The sequence below is a fragment of the Panulirus ornatus genome, chromosome 3 (genome assembly GCF_036320965.1).
Source record: "Panulirus ornatus isolate Po-2019 chromosome 3, ASM3632096v1, whole genome shotgun sequence".
NCBI classification, from domain to species: Eukaryota; Metazoa; Arthropoda; class Malacostraca; order Decapoda; family Palinuridae; genus Panulirus; species Panulirus ornatus.
The window spans coordinates 35,691,963-35,714,126 of NC_092226.1; the positions used below are offsets into that span (position 1 = coordinate 35,691,963).

The 22,164-nt window shown below is 41.4% G+C and overlaps 1 protein-coding gene across 5 annotated transcripts in view; it reads right to left on the reverse strand.

The window, feature by feature from the left end:
- Positions 1–4,500: 4,500 nt before the first annotated feature.
- Positions 4,501–22,164, reverse strand: part of LOC139762132 (uncharacterized) — a 185,575-nt gene continuing 167,911 nt past the window's right edge. For all 5 annotated transcript variants that reach the window (XM_071686832.1, XM_071686831.1, XM_071686829.1 and 2 more), the window contains one exon: positions 4,501–5,543. In XM_071686832.1, coding sequence (XP_071542933.1) covers positions 5,457–5,543 — 87 coding nt within the window. In that variant the 3' untranslated portion in view covers positions 4,501–5,456. The remainder of the gene's footprint in view (positions 5,544–22,164) is intronic.

A 22,164-nucleotide genomic window follows, 5' to 3' on the forward strand; every position in this document is an offset into this window, starting at 1 on the left:
CATACTTATGTATATTTCTCTTTTCAAAAAAGGTATTCCCAATCACTGGTCCTTTTTCAGCACACAAATCCACAAGCTCTTCACCATTTCCATTTACAACACTGAACACCCCATGTATACCAATTATACCCTCAACAGCCACATTACTCACCTTTCCATTTAAATCACCCATCATTATAACCTTTGCTAGGGAGGTGAATGCAAGAGTTTTGGAAAGAGGGGCAAGTATGCAGTTTGTTGTGGATGAGAGAGCTCGGGAAGTGAGTCAGTTGTTGTTCGCTGATGATACAGCGCTGGTGGCTGATTCATGTGAGAAACTGCAGAAGCTGGTGACTGAATTTGGTAAACTGTGTGAAAAAAAAGTTGAGAGTAAATGTAAATAAGAGCAAGGTTATTAGGTATAGTAGGGATGAGGGTCAAGTCAATTGGGAGGTAAGTTTGAATGGAGAAAAACTGGAGGAAGTGAAGTGTTTTAGATATCCTGGAGTGGATTTGGCAGCGGATGGAACAATGGAAGCGGAAGTGAATCATAGGATGGGGGAGGGGGCGAAAATTCTGGGAGCCTTGAAGAATGGGTGGATGTCGAGAACATTATCTCCAAAAGCAAAAATGGCTATTTTTGAAGGAATAGTGGTTCCAACAATGTTGTATGGTTGCGAGGCATGGGCTATGGATAGAGCCGTGTGCAGGAGGGTGGATGTGCTGGAAATGAGATGTTTGAGGACAATATGTGGTGTGAGGTGGTTTGATCGAGTAAGTAATGTAAGGGTAAGAGAGATGTGTGGAAATAAAAAGAGTGTGGTTGAGAGAGCAGAAGAGGGTGTTTTGAAATGGTTTGGTCACATGGAGAGAATGAGTGAGGAACGATTGACCAAGAGGATATATGTGTCGGACGTGGAGGGAACGAGGAGAAGTGGGAGACCAAATTGGAGGTGGAAAGATGGAGTGAGAAAGATTTTGAGTGATCGGGGCCTGAACATGCAGGAGGATGAAAGGCGGGCAAGGAACAGAGTGAATTTCATCGATGTGGTATACCGGGGTCGACGTGCTGTCAATGGATTGAATCAGGACATGTGAAGCATCTGGGGTAAACCATGGAAAGTTCTGTGGGGCCTAGATGTGGAAAAGGTGCTGTGGTTTTGGTGTTTTACACATGACAGCTAGTGACTGAGTGTCAACAAATATGGCCTTTTCTGTCTGTTCCAGGCACTGCCTCACTGGAGGGGGGAGGGGGAATGCTACTTCGTGTGTGGTGGGGGTGGTGACAGGAATGGATGAAGGGAAGCAATTATGGATGTGTACATGTGTTTATATGTATATGTCTGTTTATGTATATGTATGTATACGTTGAAATGTATATGTATCTATATATGCATGTGTAGGTGTTTACATATATACATGTGTATGTAGATGGGTTGGGTCATTTCCTCATCTGTTTCTTTATGCTACCTCGCTAATGCGTGAGACGGCGGTTAAGTGTAATAATAATAAAAAAAGAAAGTGCATATGAATGGATGGGCCATTCTTTATTTCCTGGTGCAGCCTCACTGATACGGGAAACAGTGATTGAGTATACTAATAATAATGAATTAATTGATAGGCATGTAAAAGAGACTTCTGGATGTGAATATGCTGAAGTGGGCAGCTGGTGGGATGTCTGATCACTAGCTTGTGGAGGTTAAGGTGAAGACTTGTAGAGGTTTTCAGAAAAGAGGAAACTTTTGCAGTAACAAGATAGTGGTGAGAGCAAGTTACCTTGGAAAAGAGACTTGTGTGACAAAATTGAGGAGAGATTCTGTGTAAAATGGCAGAAGGTGAGAGTAAATGAGGCAAGTGGAGCAGGTGAAGAATGGGAGGTATTCAAAGAAGACAAGATGACAACCTTCATTTTGTTAACTAGCCTGATGATATTAACAATGGTTTTCAAGAGATACACGTAAAGCAACCAGAGGTCACAACAAGAAATTAAGCTAAAAACTTGTTAGAAAAGATGCAAAGATGTACTTTCATAAGACTACTGGTGGTGGATGGATGGAATACACTAAGTAATGATAAGGTAAATGCAGAGTATACAAAAGTTTAAGTGAGTTGCAAGCCAACAAAGCAAGTTTTGAGGTGGGATTCCATGAGTGTAGAATACCTTCCTGTACTATATTGATAAGTAATTACATTAGGAATATTTGTGGCTGGTGGTGTCTCACAATCAACATAAATTTTTACAACTGACCTGTTCAAATATCACCAAAAACTCATATGATGCTTATGACAAACTGTAAAGGTACTTATCCTTTAAACAAAGCATGGATAAAGGTATGATCCTGAGAAGCTGTGAAAACAAACAACAAATGTAGTCAGTTTAACAAGAAGTGATGGAAAGAGCTTAGCTCACCTGCAAGCAGCAGGGATTACTGAAGGGGGATCTGACATTGGCCTGGTCAATTACGGAACAAACACACATATCTACCCTTGGGTGGTTGGAGGGTAATGCACTCATGGAAAGCTACGTGGTACCATATCAAGCATGCTGGTCACATTTTCTAGGCTGAGACAGTCTCTGCAAGGATAAGAAACAGCCTATGATTTATCTCCAGATATCTCTGACACTCATTTCCTCTGGGAACTTCCATCAAGAGGATGGCTACGGAAAAAGTCTCCACTTATCCATGTCCTTACATGCCTCCTTTACATACACCATTCCACGCATTCTTCCCCTATTTCACCAGTTCTCTTCTACTATTCAATCATGTCAAAGGCACTCTTCCTCTCACAACCCCTTTAATCATACCATCATACACTCTTCTTGTAAAATCCCCATCTTGCACTCTTTTTACAAGCCCAAACCACCTCAAAGCATTATGATTCACCCATTCTGCCACTCCACTATTCATTGCCTTTGCATTACCACTATATCAAATCTCTCATGCAGTCCTTCATTCCATCTAGTAACACCAGCTCCTCTAAAATAACTCATTTCCATAGAATACATTCTTGACCTCAGTGACTCATCCCATGTCTTTTTTTGGCTGCAGAGATCAGGTTTGAGAGGGATACACTGTCCCTTAATCCTTTCTTCACTTCCATACTTACACCTCTATCCTTCATTATTCTATGAAGAAACCCTGTGAGTCTTCTACCCTGCCCTGCCCTCTCCCTTAACTCTCCTTCCATATCACCAGACTTACCCAGGATAGCTTCCACATACTTAAATTCTGTCACCTCTTCCAGTCTTTCTCCTCCCACATCTACAACAAAGTTTAGAAAACTTTCTTTTCTCACTCTATAGGTTTTGCAAAATTTATACTTTGCATTCTTTCAGGGATACTAAACAGACTTATTCCCCTACAATTGCAACATACATCTTTAGCATCTTTTCCTTCATATAAAGGAACAGTAATAGCTTTCATACAATGGTCAGGCACAACCTTTTACTTCCATGCTAAATTACGTATTAAATGCATCCACTCTGTCACGTTTTCTCCCCTATACTTCAATATTTCAGCCATAATCCAACCTATTCCAGGTGCTTTTCCTATGTTCAATCTCATTATTGCCCTTTATACCTACCTTCATGCTATAGGCCCCTTCACTTGTATCTTTTTCCTTCCATCCTCCATACCCATACATTCATTAGTTTTTCAAAATACTCCTTCCATCTTCCTTTCACTTCCTCTTGTTTCAGCAACTACCCTTCCCTACTTTTTACATTTACATTTCCACTCTTTCCTTTTGCACTTCCTTCCAGTACAATACTTTATTTTCCTTAAGCTTTTCACTCAACTTTCTTCCAAAATCTTCATCTGCTATTTCTTTGCTTTTCTCTGTCAGCTTCTTTGCTTTTCTCTATCCTTCTTCACATTCTGCTGACACATCTTATATTCCTCCCTCCTCCTTTGCTGAACTTCCACTAGTACATTCCTTTCTAGCATACCATTTGCCTTTTCTTTCACAGCAGTTTTCATCTCATCCGTCTACCAGGCATTTTCACTTTTATTCTTATACCTCACAACTTTGTATCTAACTACTAATTCTGCAACTTTCAACAGTCTTTCTCTAAACATTTTAAATAGCTCATTCTCACGAATGCATCCCTACACATATTGCACTTTCATTTAAACTTTATCCTTTTTTCATCCTCTCCCTTGCATTCTTTCTAATTCATCTTCTCACTGTCCAACACTTTTACCTCTCCATTCTTCCATAAGCCATACCTCCACTTTTCCCTGATCCTCACTATAAAATGGTCAGAATCTCTAGAGAATCCTCTCACAACTCTAGCATCTAACACAACCTTTAATCCAGTGCCAAATAATCGGACCCTTCCGTTCTCTTCCATTACTTCTCATCCACGCATATCTGTGAATCATCTTGCGCTGATAAACTTCAATAAGGAAACACTAAAGGGAATGAGTGTTTGGAGGATTGTTACTCGAGTTTTAAGGAATGAAAACTCTAATGCTATAAAATGTTACAGGGTGGTGAGGGCTTAAAAAAACTGCTCAAAGTAGTATTTCATTTAATTCATCGATAACTCTTTTATGACAAACAGCATATCCATAACTCACACTGTCTGTACAATAACTTCCAAAATGTTACCTTTATTCAATCTCAATAAAAATTGTGTGTCTGTCAAACTGTCACATTTAAATATCATAAATGTGCACATTATAACATACTGTAGTTACAAATTGATTGTATCAATTAATCTGGACACATTTGTTGTGATAATTACATGTAATAGCCTACGAAACACTCCAAGATTTTTTCTGTTCTAGACTATTCCTAAATGATATTATGAGGTTTGTTTTCATTTTTAAACCTGACAAAGAACAAAGTATAATGAAGCAAGCAGATAAGCAACACTATTCGATATGTTGGTATTTAATAGATGAATTGCCAGTATGACATGATAATGTACTGTCTATCATAATAATAAGCCTGGTAAACCTGTTACAAAACATTTCACTTTCTGTAGATAGGATGATTATCTACAAACTTTTCATTGTCATTCCCCTAAAAACTGTGCTCTACCTTCACTCTTACAGTGAAACCCCAACAGCACAAGGAAGCAGTAAGGTATTGTTCTGGGGAAATTTAGCTATTGCTTCTCAGCAAAAGACACTGGCTTGTATTACTTTTTTCTTTTATAATTTATGTAATCAGTGCAGTGTTCTCTGAATTTTTCCCTCACAAAAGAATGAAAATATTACCAGTACTTATGCTTACAATAATGCTTCTATACAAGAACAGAGCTCCCCAGATCAATCTAACATCATATTAAGCTGTATTTCTACAACACTATAATTGCACTTTAACTCAAACTCATACAATAATCATTTACATGATTTCTTAATCTTACTGCATAATCTGTAGTTTACCAATACTTGTTCTATAATATCTTTGGTCATTCATTGCTTTGAGTAATCATTTTCTAAGCCGTGTTAGAAACAGTCATGTAGTTAAACATATGTAATGGAACCTTCTTCCTTACTCTTCTTGAACTGCCTAAGAGCTGCTAACAATTCTGTGTGAGCAGGAGATTCTTCCTGCAAAAGACATTCAATTACTTTTTTGCAATCATTAAATCAATCAAGGACAAAATGCAAAATTCTCTCAATAACAGTAGACAATGGTAGATATCAAAAATACCTGTCTAAGCATGTTGTACAGTTCTTCCCAGAATACAAGTGTGTGAAAATATATAAAATATACAAGTGTGTGAAAAGATATAAAATATACAAGTGTCTGTGAAAGAAGAAAGCTGAGAGTAAATGTGAATAAGAACAAGGTTATTAGGTTCAGTAGGGCTGAGGGACAGGTTAATTGGGAGGCAAGTTTGAAAGAGAAAAACTGAAGGAAGTGAAATGTTTTAGAGATCTGGAAGTGGACTTAGCAGCAGATGGAACCATGGAAGTGGAAGCGAGTCACAGGGTGGGGAAGGTGGCAAAGGTTCTGGGAGCATTGAAGAATGTGTGGAAGGTGAGAACATTATCTTGGAGAGCAAAAATGGGTATGCTTGAAGGAATAGTGGTTCGAACAATACTATATGGTTGCAAGGAATGGGTTATAGATATGGTTGTGTAGAGAAGGGTGGAAGTGTTGGAAATGAAATGTTTGAGGCCAATATGTGGTGTGAGGTGGTCTGATCAAGTAAGTAATGAAAAGGTAAGGGATATGTGTGGTAATAAAAAGAGTGTGGTTGAGAGAGAAGAAGAGGGTGTGTTAAAATGGTCTGGACACATGGAGAAAATGAAAGAGGAAAGATTGACAAAGAGAACATGTGTCAGAGGTGGAGAGAAGAAGGAGAAGCAGGAGACCAAATTTGAGGTGTAAGAATGGAGTGAAAAAGATTTTGAGTGATCGGGGCCTGAACATACAAGAGGATGAAAGGCATGCCAGGAATAGAATAAATTGGAACGATGTGGTATACTGGGGTGGACGTGCTGTCAATGGATTGAATCAGGGCATGTGATGTGTTTGTGGTAAACCATGGATAGGTTTGTGGGGCCTGGATGTGGAAAGGGAGCTGTGGTTTTGGTGCATTACACACGACAGCTAGAGAATGAGTGTGAACAAATGTGGTCATTATTGTCTTTTTCTAGCGCTACCTTGCACGAATGCGTGGGAGGGGGTGTCATTTTATGTGTGGCGGGATGGCAGCGGGAATGGATGAAGGCAGCATGTATGAATATGTACATGAAATAAAAACACCCTCCCCCCTCATGTGTGTGAGGTAGCGCTAGGAAAAGACAACAAAGGCCCCATTTGTTCACACTCAGTCTCTAGCTGTCATGTAATAATGCACCGAAACCACAGCTCCCTTTCCACATCTAGACCCCACAGAACTTTCCATGGTTTACCCCAGACGCTTCACATGCCCTGATTCAATCCATTGACAGCATGTCGACCCCGGTATACCACATCGTTCCAATTCACCCTATTCCTTGCATGCCTTTCACCCTCCTGCATGTTCAAGCCCCGATCACTCAAAATCTTTTTCACTCCATTCTTACACCTCAAATTTGGTCTCCTGCTTCTCCTTCTTCTCTCCACCTCTGACACATGTTCTCTTTGTCAATCTTTCCTCTTTCATTTTCTCCATGTGTCCAGACCATTTTAACACACCCTCTTCTTCTCTCTCAACCACACTCTTTTTTATTACCACACATATCTCTTACCTTTTCATTACTTACTTGATCAGACCACCTCACACCACATATTGGCCTCAAACATTTCATTTCCAACACTTCCACCCTCCTCTACACAACCATATCTATAACCCATTTTTCAGTCCATCTTTCCACCTCCAATTTGGTCTCCCACTTCTCCTCGTTCCCTCCACCTCTGACACATATATCCTCTTGGTCAATCTTTCCTCACTTATTCTCTCCATGTGACCAAACCATTTCAAAACACCCTCTTCTGCTCTCTCAACCACACTCTTTTTATGACCACACATCTCTCTTACCCTATTATTACTTACTCGATCAAACCACCACACACCACATATTGTCCTCAAACATCTCATTTCCAGCACATCCACCCTCCTTCACACAACTCTATCCATAGCCCATGCCTCGCAACCATACAACATCGTTGGAACCACTATTCCTTCAAACATAGCCATTTTTGCTTTCAGAGATAATGTTCTCGACTTCCACACATCTTCAAGGCTCCCAGAATTTTCGCCCCCTCCCCCATCCTATGATTCACTTCCACTTCCATGGTTCCATCCGCTGCCAAATCCACTCCCAGATATCTAAAACACTTCACTTCCTCCAGTTTTTCTCCATTCAAACTTACCTCCCAATTGACTTGACCCTCAACCCTACTGAACCTAATAACCTTAATCTTATTCACATTTACTCTCAACCTTCTTCTTTCACACACTTTACCAAACTCAGACACCAGCTTCTGCAGTTTCTCACATGAATCAGCCACCAGTGCTGTATCATCAGCGAACAACAACTGACTCACTTCCCAACCTCTCTCATCTACAACAGACTGCATACTTGCCCCTCTTTCCAAAACTCTTACATTCACCTCCCTAACGACCCCATCCACAAACAAATTAAACAACCATGGAGACATCACACACCCCAGCCGCAAACCTACATTCACTGAGAACTAATCACTTTCTTCTCTTCCTACATGTACACATGCCTTACATCCTCGATAAAAACTTTTCACTGCTTCTAACAACTTGCCTCCCACACCATATATTCTTAATACCTTCCACAGAGCATCTTTACCAACTCTATCATATGCCTTCTCCAGATCCATAAATGCTACATACAAATCCATTTGCTTTTCTAAGTATTTCTCACATACATTCTTCAAAGCAAACACCTGATCCACACATCCTCTACCACTTCTGAAACCACACTGCTCTTCCCCAATCTGATGCTCTGTACATGCCTCCACCCTCTCAATCAATACCCTCCCATATAATTTACCAGGAATACTCAACAAACTTATACCTCTGTAATTTGAGCACTCACTCTTATCCCCTTTCCCTTTGTACAATGGCACTATGCAAGCATTCGCCTAATCCTCAGGCACCTCACCATGAATCATACATACATTAAATAACCTTATCAACCAGTCAACAACACAGTCACCCCCTTTTTTTATAAATTCCATTGCAATACCATCCAAACCCGCTGCCTTGCTGGCTTTCATCTTCCGCAAAGCTTTTACTACCTCTTCTCTGTTTACCAAATCATTTTCCCTAACCCTCTCACTTTGCACACCACCTCGACCAAAACACCCTATATCTGCCACTCTATCATCAAACACATTCAACAAACCTTCAAAATACTCACTCCATCTCCTTCTCACATCACCACTACTTGTTATCACCTCCCCATTAGCCCCCTTCACTGAAGTTCCCATTTGTTCCCTTGTCTTACACACTTTATTTACCTCCTTCCAAAACATCTTTTTATTCTCCCTAAAATTTAATGATACTCTCTCACCCCAACTCTCATTTGCCCTCTTTTTCACCTCTTGCACCTTTCTCATGACCTCCTGCCTCTTTCTTTTATACATCTCCCACTCATTTGCATTATTTCCCTGCAAAAATCATCCAAATGCCTCTCTCTTCTCTTTCACTAATTATCTTACTTCTTCATCCCACCACTCACTACCCTTTCTAATCTGACCACCTCCCACTCTTCTCATGCCACAAGCATCTTTTGCGCAAGCCATCACTGCTTCCCTAAATGCATCCCATTCCTCCCCCACTCCCCTTACCTCCTTTGTTCTCACCTTTTTCCATTCTGTACTCAGTCTCTCCTGGTACTTCCTCACACAAGTCTCCTTCCCAAGCTCACTTACTCTCACCACTCTCTTCACCCCAACATTCTCTCTTCTTTTCTGAAAACCTCTACAAATCTTCACCTTTGCCTCCACAAGATAATAATCAGACATCCCTCCAGTTGCACCTCTCAGCACATTAACATCCAAAAGTCTCTCTTTTGCGTGCCTATCAATTAACACGTAATCCAATAACACTCTCTGGCCATCTCTCCTACTTACATACGTATACTTACGTATATCTCTCTTTTTAAACCAGGTATTCTCAATCACCGTCCTTTTTCAGCACATAAATCTACAAGCTCTTCACCATTTCCATTTACAACACTGAACACCCCATGTATACCAATTATTCCCTCAACTGCCACATTATTCACCTTTGCATTCAAATCACCCATCACTATAATCCGGTCTCGTGCATCAAAACCAGCTGCTCTCAAAACACTTGCCTCTCATGATCTTTCTTCTCATGCCCAGGTGCATATGCACCAATAATCACCCATCTCTCTCCATCAACTTTCAGTTTTACCCATACCAATCTAGAGTTTACTTTCTTACACTCTATCACATACTCCCACCACTCCTGTTTCAGGAGTAGTGCTACTCCTTCTCTTGCTCTTGTCCTCTCACTAACCCCTGACTTTACTCCCAAGACATTCCCAAACCGCTCTTCCCCTTTACCCTTGAGCTTCGTTTCACTCAGAGCCAAAACATCCAGGTTCCTTTCCTCAAACATACTACCTATCTCTCCTTTTTTCACATCTTGGTTACATCCACACACATTTAGACACCCCAATCTGAGCCTTCGAGGAGGATGAGCACTCCCTGCATGACTCCTTCTTCTGTTTCCCCTTTTAGAAAGTTGAAATACAAGGAGGGGAGGGTTTCTAGCCCCCCGCTCCTGTTCCCTTTAGTCGCCTTCTACGACACGTGAGGAATGCGTGGGAAGTATTCTTTCTCCCCTATCCCCACGGATGTAGCATTAAAGTATACTAAATAATATATAAGTTTGAAAGGAGAAAAACTGGAGAAAGTGACGTGTTTTAGATATCTGGAAGTGGATTTAGCAGCGGATGGAACCAAGGAAGCGGAAGTGCATCACATGGTCGGGGGAGGGGGTGAAGGTTCTGGGAGCACTGAAGAATGTGTGGAAGGCAAGAACATTATCTAAGAGAGCAAAAATAGGTATGTTTGAAGGAATAGTAGTTCAAACAATGTTAATTGGTTGCAAGGCATGGGCTATAGATAGGGTTGTGTGGTGGAGGGTGGATGTGTTGGAAATGAAATTTTGGAGGACAACTTATGGTGTGAGGTAGTTTCATTAAGTAATGAAAGGGTAAGAGAGATGTGTGGTAATAAAAAGAGTGTGGTTGAGAGAGCAGAAAAAGGTATGGTCACATGGAGAGAATGAGTGAGGAAAGATTGACAAAGAGGATATATGTAGAGGGAATGAGAAGTGGGAGACCAAATTGGAGGTGGAAGGATGGAGTGAAAAAGATTTTGAGTGATCGGAGCCTGAACATACAAAAGGGTGAAAGGCGTGCAAGGAATAAAGTGAATTGGAGCAATGTGGCATACCAGGGTCGACGTGCTGTCCCTGGATTGAACCAGGGCATGTGAAGCATCTGGGGTAGACCTTGGGAAGTTTTATGGTTTCAATGCATTACACATGACAGAGAGAGACAGTGTCAATGAATGTAGCCTTTGTTGTCATCTCCTAGCGTTACCTCGCATGCGTGCTCAGGGGAAGGGGGGGTACTGTTTCATGCATGCATGCATTCTGCCAATCCTCAGGCACTTCCCCATGAACCATACATACATAGAATATCCTTACCAACCAGTCAACAACACAGTCACCCCTTTTTTTAATAAATTCCACTGCAATACCATCCAAACCCGCCACCTTGCTGGCTTTCATCTTCCGCAAAGCTTTCACTACCTCTTCTCTGTTTACCAAACCATTCTCCCTGACCCTCTCACTTTGCACACTACCTCAACCAAAACTCCCTATATCTGCCATTCTATCATCAAACACATTCAACAAACCTTCAAAATACTCATTCCATCTCCTTCTCACTTCATTATTTACTGTTATTACCTCCCAATTTGCCCCCTTCACCAAAGTTCTCATTTGTTCTCTTGTCTTATGCACTTTATCTACCTACTTCCAAAACATATATTTATTTTCCTTAAAATCTAATGATACTCTTTCACCCCAACTCTCATTTGCCCTCTTTTTCACCTCTTGCATGTTTCTCTTGATCTCCTGTCACATTCTTTTATACATCTCCCAGTCATTTGCACTACTTCCCTGCAAATATCGTCCAAATGCTTCTCCCTTCTATTTCACTAAGAATCTTACTTCATCATCCCACCACTCACTACCCTTCTAATCTTCCCATCTCCCCTTTCTCATGCCACAGGCATTTTTGCACAAGCCATCAATGCTTCCCTAAACACACCCCATTCCTCCCCCACTCCCCTTACATCATTTGCTCTCACCTTTTTCCATTCTGCACTCAGTCTCTCCTGGTACTTCCTCACACAAGTCTCCTTTCCAAGCTCACTTACTCTCACCACTCTCTTCACCCTAATACTCTCTCTTCTTTTCTGAAAACCTCTACAAATCTCCACCTTCACCACTCAATAATGATCAGACATCTCTCCAGCACATTAACATCCAAAAGTCTCTCTTTCATGCACCTATCAATTAACACGTAATCCAATAATGCTCTCTGGCCATCTCTCCTACCTACAAATGTATACTTATGTATATCTCTCTTTTTAAACCAGGTATTCCCAATCACCAGTCCCTTTTCAGCACACAAATCTACAAGCTCTTCACCATTTCCACTCACAAAGGTGAGTAATGAGGCAGTGGAGGGTATAAATTGGTGTGCATGGGGTGTTCAACCCCATGTACACCAATCATACCCTCATCTGCCACATTACTCACCTTTGCATTCAAATCACCCATCACTATAACCCGGTCTCGTGCATCAAAGCTGCTAACACACTCACTCAGCTGCTCCCAAAATACTTGCCTCTTACGATCTTTCTTATGACCAGGTGCATAGGCACCAATAACCACCCAGCTCTCTCCATCCACTTTCAGTTTTACCCATATCAATCTAGAGTTTACTTTCTTATACTCTATCACATGCTCCCACAGCTCCTGCTTCAGGAGCAGTGCTACTCCTTCCTTTGCTCTTGTCTGCTTACCAACTCCTGACTTTACTCCCAAGACATTCCCAAACCACTCTTCCCCTTCACCCTTGAGCTTCCTTTCACTTAGAGCTAAAACATCCAGGTCCCTTTCCTCAAACATAATACCTTTCTCTTCTTTTTTCTCATCTTTGTTACATCCAGACACATTTAAAAGCAGCAGCTCAGGGTATAACTGGAAGACATTAGATGTTCAGTGGGTGAATAAGAATGGTGAACAACTTGTGGAGTTATGTGCTGAAAAATGAAAAAGGTCTGATGACTGAGAAGACCTGGTTTGAAAAGAGTGACATACACAAGTATATGTAGATAAGTAGCAAAGATGGTGAGAGGGCATCATTGGATTACATAAAATTCATAGGCATGCAAAAGAGGGGGTGAAAGTAAGTGAATCTAGAAAAAATAATTGTGTGAAAAAATACCAGGAGAATTTGGAAATAAAAAGACAAAAGGTGAGAGTTAACGAAACTAGACCAGTGGATGAGCAAGAGGAGATATTAAGGGAAGCAATGCTGCCATGTTCAATAAAGTGTGTGGCATAAGGAAGGTGAAGGGTGAGAAGGTGGCAAGGGGAAGGAGATGCTGGGATGATGAAGTCAAGTTACTGGAGAAAGAGAAAAGGAGAGGTTCTGGGCAGTGCATGGAAAAAAGGAGCACAAATTATTTGGAGATGTACATGTAAAAGTAGCAAGACATCAAGAGGAAGGTGCAGGGGTTGAAAAAATGCAAATGAGAGTTTGGGAGAACAAGCACCAGGAAACTTCAGGGATAATAAAATGTTTGGAAGGGAATAAATACTATGAGAAAAACAAGAGAACAAATGGGAACATCAATGAAGTGGGCAAATGGAAAAGTGGTAACAAGTAATGATAAGGTGAGGTGGAGATGAAGAGAGTATTCTTAAGGATTATTGAATGTGTTTGTTAGTTTGGCAGATGTAAGGTACTTTGGTTATTTCGACATGCAAATAAAGAAAGTCATGAAAAGTGGTTTGGCAAAGACATATGAGGTGGTGTGAGCCCTGTGAAGGATGAAATGTTGTAAGGTGGCTGAAGTGGATGGTATTGCAGTTGTTTCTTAAGAAAGAGGGTGAATGTGTTGTTGACAGGTCGGGAAAGATTTTCAACGAATGTACGGATCATAGTAAGATGCCTGATGATTTGTGGAATGCATGAATAGAGCTATTCTATGAACAAAGGACAAGTAACACTGGATAAGATTTTGTATTCCAAAGCAAATATAGTTACTATAACAACATATCAAATAGCACTTGATGAAAAAAAATGTCCATTTAAGTAGTTCCACTTCATAAGTGTGAGTAATAGATAGTACATCAGACTATCATTATTACTTTTTTTTATCATACTTCGTCACTGTCTCCCGCATCAGCAAGGTAGCACAAGGAAACAGACGAAAGAAAAGCCCAACCAACCCACATACATATGTATATACATACACGCCCACACACGTACATATACACACCTATACATCTCAACGTATACATATATATACACACACAGACATATACATATATACACATGTACATAATTCATACTGTCTGCCCTTATTCATTCCCGTCGCCACCCAGCCACACACGCAATAACAAACCCCCTCCCCCCCACATGTGAGTGAGGTAGCGCTAGGAAAAAGACAACAAAGGCCACATTCGTTCACACTCAGTCTCTAGCTGTCATGTATAATGCACCGAAACCACAGTTCCCTTTCCACATCCTGGCCCCACAGAACTTTCCATGGTTTACCCCAGACGCTTCACATGCCCTGGTTCAATCCACTGACAGCATGTTGACCCCGGTATACCACATCGTTCCTATTCATTCTATTCCTTGCATGCCTTTCACCCTTCTGCATGATCAGACCCTGATCACTCAAAATCTTTTTCACTCCATTTTTCCACCTCCAATTTGGTCTCCCACTTCTCCTCATGAATACTGTTTTTTTGCATGAAAAATACTTAGATAAATATGATTTATATGTGGCATTTATAGATCTGAAAAAATGCACATGACAGGCTTGATAGAGATGTGGAAGGTCTTATGTATATGGGTTTGGTGGAAAGCTACAAGAAGCAGCAAGAAGTTTTTATCAAGAGTGTAAGGCAAGTGCGTGATTAGGTTGAGAGGAGGGCGAGTGGTTCTAGGAGGTGGATATGCAGCAAGGGTGTGTAATGTCACCATGGATATAGGTGTTAATAGGGGAGGGGGCAAGGAAAAGAGGGACAGCAAACTGGAGATGGAAAGATGGAGTAAAAAGAATCTAAGTGCTCAGGGACTGAACATACAGAAAGGTGAAAGGTTTGCACTGGACTGAATAAATTGGAGCATTGTGGTATAAAGGAAGTTACATTCTATCAATGGTCTGTATCAAAACATGTAAAGCAACTAGGGAAAACCATGGAATAAATCTGCTGTTTTGGTATATTACTCATAATGTATAAAGAATTGATAAGAGCAAAGGAGGCAATTCTTCATCTATTTCTGGCACCACCTTACTAACATGGGAAAAAGGCAAAAAAATATGAAAATATGAGAGCAAAAATGGGTATGTTTGAAGGAACAGTAGTTCCATCAGTATTATATGGTTGCAAGGCATGGGCTATGGATAGGGTTGTAAGAAGGGTGAATGTGTTGGAAATGAAATGTTTGAGGATAATATGTGGTGTGAGGTAGTTTGGTCAAGTAATGAAATGGGAAGAGAGATGTATGGTAATAACATGTGTGTGGTTCAGAGAACAGAAGAGGGTGTGTTGAAATGGTTTGGACATATGGAGAGAATGGGTGAGGAAAGGTTGACAGAGAATATATGTGTCAGAGATGGAGGGAACAAGGAGAAGCGGGAGATAAAAATGGAGGTGGAAGGATGGAGCGAAAAAGATTTTGAGCATCTGGAGCCCGAACATGCAGGAAGGTGAAAGGCATGCATGAAATAGACTGAAATGGAACAATGCAGTATACTGGGGTCAACGTGCTGTCAATGGACTGAACCAGAGCATGTGAAACATCTGGGGTAAACCGTGGATGTGGATAGGGAGCTGTGGTTTCGATGCATTACACATGACAGCTAGAGAGATTAAGTGTGGGCGGATGTGGCCATTTTTTGTCTGTTTCTGGGCACTACCTTGCTGGTGCAGGGGGGTGGCAATGCTGTTTCCTGTGGGTCATGTTGGTGCTGGAAATGGATGAGGGCAAGTAAGTATGAATATGTACATATGTATGTGTATGTATGTATAGATAAGAGAAAAAGGGGTAGTGATAACAGATAGCGATGAAGTGAAGAGATGGAGTGTGTGTATTTTGAAGAATTGTTAAGTGCTTGATGATAGAGTGGTAGATGGAGGGTGTTTGGGTTGGGGCGATATGTGAAGTGAAAGTCAGGGAGAGTGGTTTGGTGAAAAGAAAAGAAGTGGTGAAAGCCTTGCAAAAGATGAAATCCAGCAAGGTGGTGGGAGCAGATGGTATTGCAGTTGAATTTAATAAGAAAGGGGTGACTGTATCGTTGATTGGTTGGTAAGGATATTCAGTGTCTGTATGGATCATGGTAAAGTACCCGAAGATTGGAAGAATGAATGCATAGCGTCATTATATAGAGGCAAACAGGATAAAGGCAAGCATTCAACTATAAAGACATAAGTTTGTTGAGTATACCTAGAATATTATATGGGAAGGTACTGACAAAGAGAAGGTAATATGGGAAGGTACTGACAGAGAGGGTAAAGGCATGTACAAAGCATCAGATTGGGGAGGAACAGTGTGGTTTCATAAGTGGTAGAGGATGTGTGGATCTGGTGTTTGCATCGAAGAATGTGCATGAGAAATACTAAGAAAACAATGGATTTGTACGTGGCATTTATGGCTCTGGAGAAGGTATATGACAGGGATGATAGAGAAGCTTGGTGGAAGGTTTTAAGAGTACATGGTGCGGGAGGTAAACTGCTAAAAGCAGTGAGAAGATTTTATCAAGGGTGTAAGGCGTGTGTATGAGTAGGAAGAAAGGAGAGTGATTAGTTAATAGTGACAGTCCGTCTGTAGTAAGGGTGTGATATGTCACCATGGATGTTTATTTTGTTTATGGATGGAGTGGTCAGGAAGGTAAATGCAAGTGTTTTGGAGGGGCAAGTATGCAGTCTGTTGAGGATGAGAGGGCCAGGGAAGTTAGTTAGTTGTTGTTTACCAATGATACAGCACCGGTGGCTGATTTGAGTGAGAAACTGCAAAAGTTGGTGACAGAGTTTGGAAAAGTGTGTGAAAGGAGAAAGTTGAGAGTAAATGTGAATAAAAACAAGGGTATTAGGGCCAGCAAGGTTGAGGGACAAGTTAGCTGGGATGTAAGTTTGAATGGAGAAAAATTGGAAGACATGAAGCATTTTAGATATCTGGAAGTGGACTTAGAAGTGAATGGAACCATGGAAGGGTTGTGCAGAGGAGAGTGGACGTGTTGGAATTTAAATGTTTGAGGACAATATGTGTTGTGATGTGGCTTTATTAAGTAAGTAATGAAAAGGTACGACATACAAGGCAATAAAAAAAAAGAGAGACTGTGGTGGAGAAAACATCAGACAGCATGTTGAAATTGTTTGGACATATGGAGAGAATGAGTGAGGAAAGTTTGCCAAACAGGATATATATGTCAAAAGCAGAGGGAACAAGAAGTGGGAGACCAAATTGGAGGTGAAAGGATGGATTGAAAAAGATTTTAAGCGATTGGGGTCTGAACATGCAGGAGGGTGAAAAACGTGCACTGGAACATTGTGGTAAACTGGAGTCAATATTCCGTCAATGGACCGAAACGGCATTTTTCACATGAAATGTCTATGGAAAACCATGGAAAGGTCTGTGGGGTTTGGATGTGGATAGGGAGCTGTGGTTCCGGTGCATTACGCATGACAGATAGAGACAATGTGAGAAGATGTGGCCTCTTTTGCGTTTCGTACATGTCATGGAAAGCGACTATAAGGGATGGCAGCAGAGGGCTGGAAATCCTCCCATCCAGTTTTTACTTTTCCAACAGAGGGAACAGAGAGGGTAGCCAAGTGATGATTTTTCCTCTAAGACACAGTTCTCTGTTCTTGACGCTACCTCACTAATGTGAGACATGGCAAATATGTATAAAGAAGAATGTTAATGGAATGGCCTTGCTTTAGGGCCTCAATTGCTCGTGTCATCTTATTAAAAAGAAAATTATAAGAAAATAAAAAAAATACATATCAGATACATCCACTCTATTACACTTTCTTCTCCATATTTCAGCATTTCAGCCATGATCCCATCCACTCAAGGTGCCTTTCCTACCTTCAGCATCATTATTGCCCTTCCTTCCTCTCTTTCTGCTATAGGCCCTTTCATTTTTATCCTTTTTCTTCCATCCTCTATATCCATACATGTAACAACTACTTCCTTCCCTTCTCCCACATCCACCAGTTCTTCAAAATACTCTTTCCATCTTCCTTCGCTTCCTCCTTTTGATTCAGAAACACCCTGCCCTTACTTCTCACATTAGCATTTCCACACTCACATCCACCTCTTTCTTTTTTCATCTCTTTTCAGTATAGTTTCTTTTTTTTTTTTTTTTTATACTTTGTCGCTGTCTCCCGCGTTTGCGAGGTAGCGCAAGGAAACAGACGAAAGAAATGGCCCCCCCCCCCATACACATGTATATACATATGTCCACACACGCAATTATACATACCTACACAGCTTTCCATGGTTTACCCCAGACGCTTCACATGCCTTGATTCAATCCACTGACAGCACGTCAACCCCGGTATACCACATCGCTCCAATTCACTCTATTCCTTGCCCTCCTTTCACCCTCCTGCATGCTCAGGCCCCGATCACACAAAAGCTTTTTCACTCCATCTTTCCACCTCCAATTTGGTCTCCCTCTTCTCCTCTTTCCCTCCACCTCCGACACATATATCCTCTTGGTCAATCTTTCCTCACTCATTCTCTCCATGTGCCCAAACCACTTCAAAACACCCTCTTCTGCTCTCTCAACCACGCTCTTTTTATTTCCACACATCTCTCTTACCCTTACGTTACTCACTCGATCAAACCACCTCACACCACACATCTCATTTCCAGCACATCCATCCTCCTGCGCACAACTCTATCCATAGCCCACGCCTCGCAACCATACAACATTGTTGGAACCACTATTCCTTCAAACATACCCATTTTTGCTTTCCGAGATAATGTTCTCGACTTCCACACATTCTTCAAGGCCCCCAGAATTTTCGCCCCCTCCCCCACCCTATGATCCACTTCCGCTTCCATGGTTCCATCCGCTGCCAGATCCACTCCCAGATATCTAAAACACTTCACTTCCTCCAGTTTTTCTCCATTCAAACTCACCTCCCAATTGACTTGACCCTCAACCCTACTGTACCTAATAACCTTGCTCTTATTCACATTTACTCTTAACTTTCTTCTTCCACACACTTTACCAAACTCAGTCACCAGCTTCTGCAGTTTCTCACATGAATCAGCCACCAGCGCTTATCATCCCAAAACTTTTCACTTAATTTTCTTCCAAAATCTTCATCTACTCTTTCTTTGTTTTCCTCTAACAGCTTCTCAATATTCCGCTTACATATTTCATATTCTTCCCTCCTCCTTTAATGAACTTCTACTGGTATAATTCTATGGAACAATCTATCATATGCCTTTTCGACTCTTGTACTGCATTTCTAATGTTTCATACACCTTGAACTGCCCTTTTCATTCCTAAATCTCACAATCTTGAATCCAACTACTAATTCTACAACCTTTACTAGTATTTCTTTAAATGTTTTAAATACCTCATTCACACATGACTGCATCCCTACATTCACTGTACTACCACCTAAGCTTTCAGTTAACTTCCTTTCATGCTCCTCCCTGTATTTATCCTGATTCATCTTCTCGATCACCAACACTTTTTCCTTTCCATTCTCCCTTACACTATACCTCCACTTCTCCCTGCAAAATGGTCAGTCTCCAAAGAATCCTCTCAAAACTTTAGGATCTACCATGGCCTTTCTCACTCTTTCATCTACTGCCACATAGTAAATGAAAGCCTTTTTCTTTTCTCTTCCTTGCCCATGTATATCTGTAGATCAACTTGTGCTGGAAAAAGATGTTTGCAAAGAATAAACTCCTCTCAGCACAAATATCGACAAATAACTTCTATTCTCATTTACTTAAAGCAATCTTCATTAACCAACTTATTATTATATTATTATACTTTGTCGCTGTCTCCCGCGTTGGCGAGGTAGTGCAAGGAAACAGACAAAAGAATGGCCCAACCCACCCATATACACATGTATATACATACATGTCCACACCTTCACATATACATACCTAAACATTTCAACGTATACACATATACACATACACAGACATATGCATAAATACACATGTGCATAATTCATTTATTTATTTATTTTATTATACTTTGTCGCTGTCTCCCGCGTTTGAGAGGTAGCGCAAGGAAACAGACGAAAGAAATGGCCCAACCCCCCCCATACACATGTATATACATACGTCCACACACGCAAATATACATACCTACACAGCTTTCCATGGTTTACCCCAGACGCTTCACATGCCCTGCTTCAATCCACTGACAGCACGTCAACCCCGGTATACCACATTGCTCCAATTCACTCTATTCCTTGCCCTCCTTTCACCCTCCTGCATGCTCAGGCCCCGATCACACAAAATCTTTTTCACTCCATCTTTCCACCTCCAATTTGGTCTCCCTCTTCTCCTTGTTCCCTCCACCTCCGACACATATATCCTCTTGGTCAATCTTTCCTCACTCATCCTCTCCATGTGCCCAAACCACTTCAAAACACCCTCTTCTGCTCTCTCAACCACGCTCTTTTTATTTCCACACATCTCTCTTACCCTTACGTTACTCACTCGATCAAACCACCTCACACCACACATTGTCCTCAAACATCTCATTTCCAGCACATCCATCCTCCTGCGCACAACTCTATCCATAGCCCACGCCTCGCAACCATACAACATTGTTGGAACCACTATTCCTTCAAACATACCCATTTTTGCTTTCCGAGATAATGTTCTCGACTTCCACACATTCTTCAAGGCCCCCAGGATTTTAGCCCCCTCCCCCACCCTATGATCCACTTCCGCTTCCATGGTTCCATCCGCTGCCAGATCCACTCCCAGATATCTAAAACACTTCACTTCCTCCAGTTTTTCTCCATTCAAACTCACCTCCCAATTGACTTGACCCTCAACCCTACTGTACCTAATAACCTTGCTCTTATTCACATTTACTCTTAACTTTCTTCTTCCACACACTTTTCCAAACTCAGTCACCAGCTTCTGCAGTTTCTCACATGAATCAGCCACCAGCGCTGTATCATCAGCGAACAACAACTGACTCACTTCCCAAGCTCTCTCATCCCCAACAGACTTCATACTTGCCCCTCTTTCCAAAACTCTTGCATTTACCTCCCTAACAACCCCATCCATAAACAAATTAAACAACCATGGAGACATCACACACCCCTGCCGCAAACCTACATTCACTGAGAACCAATCACTTTCCTCTCTTCCTACACGTACACATGCCTTACATCCTCGATAAAAACTTTTCACTGCTTCTAACAACTTTCCTCCCACACCAAATATTCTTAATACCTTCCACAGAGCATCTCTATCAACTCTATCATATGCCTTCTCCAGATCCATAAATGCTACATACAAATCCATTTGCTTTTCTAAGTATTCCTCACATACATACTTGCTGAATTTTTTCATTTCCATAGCAACCCCGCCACACATGAAATGATAACCCCCTCCTCCACATGTGCGTGAAGTAGCGCTATGAAAAGATAACAAAGGCCACATTCGTTCACACTCAGTCTCTAGCTGTCATGTATAATGCATCGAAACCACAGTTCCCTTTCCACATCCAAGCCCCACAAAACTTTGTATGGTTTATCCCAGACACTTCACATGCCCTGGTTCAATCCACTGATAGCACGTCGACCCCGGTATACCACATCATTCCAATTCACTCTTTTCCTTGCACGCCTTTCACCCTCCTGCATGTTCAGGCCCTGATCGCTCGAAATCTTTTTCACTCCATCTTTCCACCTCCAATTTGGTCTTCCGCTCCACTTCTCCTCGTTCCCTCCACATCTGACACATATATCCTCTTTGTTAATCTTTCCTCACTCATTCTCTCCAATGTGACCAAACCATTTCAAAACACCCTCTACTGCTCTCTCAACCACACTCTTTTTATTGCCACACATCTCTCTTACCCTTTCATTACTTACTCGATCAAACCACATCACACCACACAGTTCCCTCAAACATCTCATTTCCAACACATCCACCCTCCTCCGCACAACTCTATCTATAACCCACGCCTCGCAACCATATAACATTGTTGGAACCACTATTCCTTCAAACATACCCATTTTTGCTTTCCAAGATAATGTTCTTGCCTTCCACAAATTTTTCAATGCTCCCAGAACCTTCGCCCCCTCCCCCATCCTGCGAATCACTTCCGCATCCATGGTTAAATCCACTGCCAAATCCACTCCCAGATATCTAAAACACTTCACTTCCTCCAGTTTTTCTCCAT